Raw genomic sequence first — 8,717 nt, 5'->3', positions numbered from 1 at the left:
TTCTTCTTCTTCTTCTTCTTCTTCTTCTTCTTCTTCTTCTTCTTCTTCTTCTTGTCTGTCTTACTATTTCCCTGCACTAATTACCGTTACTGTGCCCATGCGCATCTATTTACTCATAGACATAATGTTGTCTCCCTTTCTGTCACACAAAATGTCCGTATTTATATAATCTATCTTCTTTCTATTTATCTGTACATAGTCTGGAGGTTTTCTGTGTGTTTATATCTATGTATTCACTTCTTTCTTACGTATATACATATGTTTATAATGCTGACAGTTTTACTGTGTGCACCATGCACATACAAGATGTCATCGTGCATTAGATAGATAGATAGATAGATAGATAGATAGATAGATAGATAGATAGATAGATAGATAGATAGATAGATAGATAGATAGAGTGGAGGAAATACTGTGGCCCAGTGGCAGGCAAAATGGCCGCCAAAAGCATAAGTCAGGAATCTGAAACAGACATCGGCAACCACGGTTCGGCACTCGTCTGAGAGAGAGAGAGAGAGAGAGAGAGAGAGAGAGAGAGAGAGAGAGAGAGACGTAACTAGTCTTTGTGATAACAAAAACTGTTTCGATGATATCCGAACTGACTTTTGTTTTTACCAATGTCGACCCCGACTTATAAGATAAATTCCTGCTCCTGCAGATGTACTTGATCACTCGATTTTTTAATCTTGGGAGTAACATCCTTGCACTCCAGGCATTGCCATACGTGCTCCGCTCCTCGCTCCAAGATCCACCTCAGAGTCCACCTACTGATTGTTCAAGTGTTCATTTGGTTAATAACTCGTCCTTTCCATCCCCCGCTCCATGTTAATTCTGCCACTTCCTCTGAAGACACGTCAAGTTCTTCAAGTCGTAAGATTACACACAGTCATGTCAAATCTCCTCATCTTCAAGTGTGGTAGCTTGGACCTTCACGACTTCATTTTTGTCCATTTTAAGATCAGTATTCGTGGGTTCGAATCCCGTCATGGGCCCGACGTTGTGTCCTTGGGAAAGGCACTCTGCACAACTTTTTCCTCACTTCATCCAGGTGGTAATGGGTACCCGGCTATAGACAGTGAACGATCTTGTCAGTTTGATAGTGTTTGAGCGCGTGAAATCCACAGCTTGCACTGTATGCTTCCGCGGAAGCCGAGAATGTTTTTGAGTGTTCTCAGAGGGTCTGCTGAGGTAATAATAGTTGTAAAGTGCATAGAGAATGCTCTTGAGCATGGATATGTGCTATATAAATGCAATTATTATTTATTCATTATTATTGACAAGTGCATTGCTCGCCATTTTGTCTGCTTGTTCATTCCGCACCACACCCGTACGGCTTAGAGCATAGATCCATGTTATTTTTCTGCAGATGTAGACGACTGTAGTCCCAATCCCTGTCGAAACGGAGCCACATGCTCCGACCTAGTCAATGACTACGTTTGCGCATGCGCACCCGGCTACACGGACAAAAACTGTATGACAGGTACACGTACATCCATGTCTTGGTGACCATCGTCTTATTTTAGTTTTGTCGTATTGTTTCATTGGCCGAAGTAGCCAAATTCTTAAGGGGGCTCTCTTGGCCTTGAGGTTAAGGTGTTCGCCTCTCATGCAATTGGTCTCGGGTTCGAATCTCGATAGCGTCGAAAATATTTTCTATCTAAAATTGTCTCCTTTCACCTCTTTCCTGCTCTCTAACCATGCTCTGTCGTCTGCTTTTGTCTCCGCTTTCTTCCCCCACCTACTCACCTCCTTTGCCCCGTCCTCTGGGCTGCTGACTCTTTCTGCAGCCTCTCTACAGCTACTCCCTGGCTCTATTTCTTACTGCTGTCTTTCCGCTACACTCCTGATCTTATGGGAGGTAAGATCTACACCTAGCCGTCTCGGACAAGGGCGACAAATCTCAGAGGTCCCATGGGCAAGTTGCGCACGTTAAAGATCCCTTGGTGATCCAAAATCGATAAGAGTAGGCTTCAGCCGTCACCTGGGGAAAATTCGAAATTTTCTACCAAACTAAAATATGTTTAATGTGTCCGGCACGCTCATATGACCTTATGTAGTTGCGAGCGCCGTAAAACACTTACCAAAACAAACAACTGTCGTAGCATGACATGAACAATGAACTGGTCTAATCGAAACCGAAAGGACACGTGGCGCCATAGAACGAATTGTGAATGTGTTTTAGTGTTCAGTCCAGTCATTTCTGTAATATAAGCTAATCCGTTCAGTGGCAAACAGTATTTTGAAGTTTATACAACTGACTATTTGAATTTTCTCTATGGCCTTGTGCGTCTTGACAGACAATCATATAACGGTATACATGATAGAGCTTTGTGTGGGCGGTAGACATAGAGGAAGTAGATCTTACAGCAGTATACATGATACAGCTTTTCCTGGTAGGTAGACATAGAGGAGGGAGATCTTACAGCAGTATACACGATACAGCTTTTCCTGGTAGGTAGACATAGAGGAAGTAGAACTCACAACAGTATACACGATACAGCTTTTCCTGGTCGGTAGACATTGAGAAAGTAGATCTTACAACAGTATACATGATACAGCTTTGTCTGTGCGGTAGACATAGAGGAAGTAGATCTTACAACAGTGTACATGATACAGCTTTTCCTGGTCGGTAGACATGGAGGAAGTGGATTGCCCAAGTATTATTTCCCTCCGTTCAGATCTTGACTTCCTTGATCTGCTCCAAAGTAGAAACATCGCCAATACCTTTGGAATCAAGGAAGGTGGAAGATTGTGTCTGACTATTTCACACGTGGGGTAGGATTCTGTGGCTATTTTCTCCTCCTCATTTTTCGAACAGCCTTACTTGTAACTGAGCCCTTTGGCGCAGTGGTTAGTTGGAAGACGCGACTGATGGCTCCTATTTTCTTTCTTTCCATCATATTTATAAAATCTGCAGAGAATGTACACTCCAACTCGCAGTTTAAGGTCATCAGCTGACAAAACGAAATTCTAATTACCATCTATGAAACTTAAAACAATGGGTGAAAGGGCATTTAATTGTCAAGGCCCCAAGATCTGGAATTCATTGCCAAGTACTTTAAGACTGATCAAATTCCTTTTGATTCATTCAAATGTCAGCTGAAGTCATTTCTGTTTTTGAATTAATAAAATGAATATTTGGAGTGATTTTCTTTTGGTCAGAACACATTTTATATTACTGTTGTACTTTGTATTGTATTGTAAAGCGCCCAGAGCGTGTGTACTGTAATCGGGGTTGAGCGCTATATAAATGTCATTTATTATCATTCATTATTATTACCTGTTTCTCCCTGCACTAATAAATCCGCGATCGGGTCGATTTTTATTTTCTGCTCTCAAATTCTAACAAACATCGTATGGGATTTGTGCTAAATTTACTTTACACGTTTCAACTCCCTATGTGAGATCCACACTACACACGGTGTGCGTCATGCCTGGATCATAATAAAAATCTTTCCCAAATAAAAAAAAAATCTACGGGACCCCACAAAGTGATTGATTGAATAAGGCTATGCCTTTTTGACCATCTCGGCCGCTTTTACAATATAGAATTTTGTAGACGATAACGCATGTAATGTTAGCATTCTTGTTCAAATGATAAAGTATAAACACCTATATAATTATTCTTTTACAACACAAAGCCAAAACTAATTAATAATTTCTGTGAAAATTGATAGAATAGACTCGACAAGACGTAATGCAAGGAAAAACCTAGAATACATGCGAATGTATATTTTTACCAGACCATAATGATCAGAGAGCTGTTCTCCTCCTACCTGAGAATAGCAATAAATCTAGTTTGACGGCGTTTTTGAAGAAAGATGTTGTTTCCGTTAAAGTTTAATCGTTACTTTTATTTTTGGGAACCTTCGTTTTTCTGTGAAATTCTTGTAGGCTCAATTTTCTTCTCTTAAATTCCCTTCTTTCACCAACTTTCCTGCTCTCTAACCCTGTTTTACCGTCTGCTTTCGTCTCCATTTTCAGTCCCCTCCCCCCTCCCCTTTGCCCCCTCCTCTGGACTTGGTCCAGACTTTCTACTGCTACTACTTGGCTCCTTATTACTACTGTCATTCAGCCACGTCGCTGATCATAAGGTTTAATGTGTCCCGCAAGCTCATATGGCCTTTTGCCGTAAAACACTTACGAAAACAGAACAAGCAGGGTATCTTTAATAGTCCATTCAACAACGAGGAGCTGGGCTGTGTTAGGGAGGGATGTTATCAACTCAGCTGTGCTCACTTTCAACACACCAGAGTGATGAAATGTTTCTTTCACATACCCAGACATAGACGACTGTAGTCCAGACCCGTGTCAGAACGGAGCTACATGTACTGACCAGGTCAACGACTACACGTGTACATGTGTGCCTGGATACACAGACAAAAATTGTGCCACGGGTAGGAAGTTCTTAAGGTTTTCCCCTTTCTTTTTAGCACTCTTTTGATCAGAACAACACGTCAAATAAGAGGCATCAGTAACTTTGATGTATTGGCTTGAGAATACGGCACACAAGAGACATCTTCACTTTTTAAAAAAACAACATAAAACAATTTTGCACTCTCGACTGACGATCAAAGCACTACCGGAAAACGCACCAGAATACAACACGATAGTCACAATGGTCAAAAAGGTGCATTTAAATACACATAACTTTAACTACAGGAGACCTAAGAAGATTCACTTTTGTAATCGGATAATAACAACGATGGGTCAAATACCATTTTCTGTTTCATTGTTCTTGTAATATACACGATTCTATTATTTCAATGGTTTTAGTAATCAACAAATAATTATTAGGTTCTTGGTTACCCAACCATGGTTTGGCTAATATTTTCGTAATCCCATTCACACCGCGATCTACTTGAACGAAGGAATAACTGTGTTTTATGATAAGATACATATTTATTGTCCAGATCCTGGCACATTGGTTTGGTGTTTCACCACGTACACACATACACGCGCACACACACACACAAATATGCGCGCGCACACACACACACACACACACACACACACACACATGCAGGCTTACAATCACATGCATCATTTCTTATCTACATTCTACTACATGTGGTCGCTTTTAAGTGCAAGGGTGCTATCCTGAAAAATGCTGTTTTGAGAAAATCGAAGGTAAAGTGTTTGCCTCTTGTTCAGTTTCTTCAAAAGACAAGGAGAGTTGTTTTTTTTAAACCAAACAAATATACTCACCAATGAAACCAAACTTCTCCTATAGGAAGGGCAATGCCTACTTTTGGTATAAGTCATTTCTTGAACCCCCCCCCCCCCCGAAATCTGGGTTCGCCCGCTTGTCCTTAAAAGTGACCATATAATAAGGGAGACAACTCGTTCCTGCTTCTATCATTAGACATAGATGACTGCAGCCCGGACCCTTGTCAGAACGGCGCCACCTGTGTGGACCAGGTCAATGACTACCGCTGTGTTTGTGGGCCTGGGTACACGGACAAAAACTGCTCCACTGGTACGAGATGCTTTTTTCTCAGACACCAAGCAGATGTTCCAACTTATTCTCTTGTTTTAGTCTGTTTTAGTAGAGGTTTTACGGCGCTCGTAACTGCATAAGGTCGTATGAGTGCCCAGGGGTGGATGTCAACAGAGAAATCCTTACGGGGAACCCGGAATCAGGCTTATTCTGCTCACCTTTCTAGCTTCAACAGCACAAAGTCTGCTTCGACTATCAAGGTACCCCGGAAATAACAGGTCACAAAAGTGTGACAAACATACAAAAGAAGTAGAGAAAAAATGACAACAGTAAGGTTAGGAAAGAAAAAGCAGCAGTTCCCTGCTGCAGTTCAAGCACAATTATAAGCATGACATTGATGAATCAGCCCATCGACAATTACAATTCTACTGTGTATAAGAAGATCTTTGGGAATGGCATAAAGACACTTCAGTCAGTAGCACCACCCCGGGGGTGGATTCATTCTCTAAAGTTGGGTTTTTGCCAAAGGATTGTGTAGAGGGGTAAAGGGTTTTTTTAAAAGAAATATATCACTTCATTAACTACGGGCCTTACAAAGAATTGACCAAATAGTGTGCCATGTCGTGATGTGGAAAATGTGGTCTGTGTTATATTCAAGTCTACTTTCGTAGCTGTAGGCCGTATTCAATCGATATCTCAAAATCCAAGGACAACTAGGCAAATCAGTACTTACTATGTTGGCCAAATTCGGCCAAAAAATAATGGTGTTACGTTAAGAAAAATAGTTTAAGGTCAAAGATGTTCCTCCCACACAGACATAGACGACTGTGCCTCACGTCCATGTCAAAATGGCGGCACGTGCGTGGATCAGGTCAACAACTTCATGTGTCTCTGTGTGCCGGGTTTCACCGACAAAACATGCTCTACAGGTAGGACGTCCTCTCTCACCTCCCCACTTGCCGGCATATATATCTGCTGATCGTATCTCTGGAAGAAGGGAGCTCAATATTAATTTGCTTTGGCTTCGGTGAAACACAAGCAGTCTTCTCCTTTCTCATAACCATCTGTCGAGAAAGCAATATTCATCACAGCAGTATCCTCAAATCTCACGCTAATCTTTGCTTGCCTACTATTTCGTACATTGATGGGAGTAGCGGTTTTACTCTGTGCTCGTAGACATCACGATGGTCCCATTTTTATGTCTTTATTGCTTTGTTGTTTTCATCATCTGCTTTTATCATTTAAACCCTTTGTTTGCCGTATCTTATAGGCTTCATAAATGTAGCCATATTCTTTGCTTGCTTGATTCCCTTTCAAGAACGGTTGTAAGAGGAAAATAGTATTTCTTCACATAATTTACTCTTTCCTATAATGCAGCGAAGTCTTTTTAAACCGAACACGTTTAATCCGAAAACAGCGGCAAAGCAAAAGAAAAAAGAATACTCAAAGGGGGTGGGGGGGGGGGGGGGGGGGTTGTTCGTTGTTAGAGCAATCTCTCTAAACTGAAAACGCAGCTAAACCAATATGCTCTTGTGGAAAGAATACAAGCGTAACAAAATCCCCAAGATAAAAAACATCATAAATAGGCTGTTTTACCGGGCTTAAGACTTCTATATTTCTTGTTTTAAAAGATAGATCTAACTGTTCATCAACTTTAAAGTTGTTCTATGAAATATGTCGTCTCACCATGAGCAAATGCTATCATTCTGCCAAAGATGAAACCGACGGCTGGTGATGTTTACAAACCCAAATTGTCAGTGTGCGACTCTAACCGTGTATCAGCCAAATTATGCCAAACACTTTTTAAATTTATTTATTTATTTATTTATTTATTTATTATTAACTATTTGTCAATAAATCGTTTTTTCACTATAGCCTTTCAGAATTGCTCAAAATATGTTTTGCCTAACCCTATTCGTACACCCTGGGGTCATTTTATCAACGGGGTTGTATTCTTCACATTTTAGAATACTTCTAGTATGAAGATCTCTTTGAAACGTTCAGTATTTCTCAAAAAATCATTTTGACAGACTACTATACAAAGCGTACGGATCGGATTAACGAGTAAATTTCCTCTTTGGAAAGTGGTGCACAGAGTTCCCCACGTCGTTTGGATACGATAATAAAACACGACGTACGGATAGGTTTAAAAGTGTTCTTTCTTTCTCCTTATCAAAGTATCATCATTGGTGATTCCGCTTGCAAATAGCATGATTTCAGGTTGTTGTTTTTTAAAGTGTCTGACCTAGTTTGGATACACGGTTTGTGTCGGACACGGACGACATGTTTGCTGTGCTGTCATTTCCTCCCTTTGGCCGCAACTCGCTACCTCGGAAGTACACAGTGCCATCTGCACAGTACCTAGTTTTGAGAAATTTGACGTAAAAAATGTTCAGTTTCACAGAATGTCAAGCTTTTTCGGAGTCAATTCTTTGAATATCTTGATAATGACTTCGAATGATCTAACGATTTTGATAGAGCAGATTTAACATTTGGTTTCTGATCTCATGGTCTTCGTAACTCGAAACGGCCAAAAATGTCTGATAGAACTTTGTAATCCTGAGGTAGCGAGTTGCAGCTTACGTTCCACTGTTCCGGGTCCTAGCAGTGCTGTGTAATATAATATGCACGCTTCCGTATATTACTCTTAATATTGTCTTAACAGATTCCAGCGTTGAACATTTTGAAAATATGTGAGGCAGCGTGGTGAAATCTGGCGCTCGTCAAAACAATGAAATAAAAGAAATCGTCATTTTTTGGACTGATGGGCAATTTTTATCTTCTTTTTTTTTGGGGGGGGGGGTAGGCTCAACACATTTTAGGTGAATTTCAAAATATATTTTTATATGGATATTACTTAAAAACGTTGATTAAAGGCACAAAAATGTAAATTATCAGTCTCCAGGGATTCTCAGACTATGGAAGTTAACAAACTTTGACAGCCATTTTCGCGGTAACTTTACCTCGGAAAGAAGGCGACCTTGATCTCCGTCAATCGCAAATATTTTGTCTTGTTTTCAACGTATGAACAAGGCAAATGAACAGGCTTTAAGATCATACCGATAACCCCATATGCCCAAAATCTGAACAGCGCCGGTTCCACCACGTCGTGACACATATAATCAGCGGGCGTGTAAGATTTCTGCTTGTGAGTGTGACTCTCACTTATAATGTACACATCATCAGAAACACGCGGAACCAGAGTGACGGAAACGTCACCTACGTACATTCACCTACACACTAACACATGGGAGAGAGAGAGAGAGAGAGAGAGAGA

General features: G+C 40.7%; 1 protein-coding gene across 1 annotated transcript in view; it reads left to right on the top strand.

Moving 5' to 3' along the window:
• LOC101853965 (fibropellin-1-like) overlaps window positions 1–8,717 on the top strand; it is an 89,935-nt gene that overhangs the window by 16,668 nt on the left and 64,550 nt on the right. Inside the window, exons 11-14 of the mRNA XM_035972033.1 lie at window positions 1,367–1,480; window positions 4,284–4,397; window positions 5,366–5,479; window positions 6,256–6,369. Coding sequence (XP_035827926.1) covers window positions 1,367–1,480; window positions 4,284–4,397; window positions 5,366–5,479; window positions 6,256–6,369 — 456 coding nt within the window. The remainder of the gene's footprint in view (window positions 1–1,366; window positions 1,481–4,283; window positions 4,398–5,365; window positions 5,480–6,255; window positions 6,370–8,717) is intronic.

The sequence above is a fragment of the Aplysia californica genome, unplaced genomic scaffold, assembly GCF_000002075.1.
Source record: "Aplysia californica isolate F4 #8 unplaced genomic scaffold, AplCal3.0 scaffold00561, whole genome shotgun sequence".
Lineage (NCBI taxonomy): Eukaryota > Metazoa > Mollusca > Gastropoda > Aplysiida > Aplysiidae > Aplysia > Aplysia californica.
This window is presented reverse-complemented; position numbering and strand designations above follow the sequence as displayed.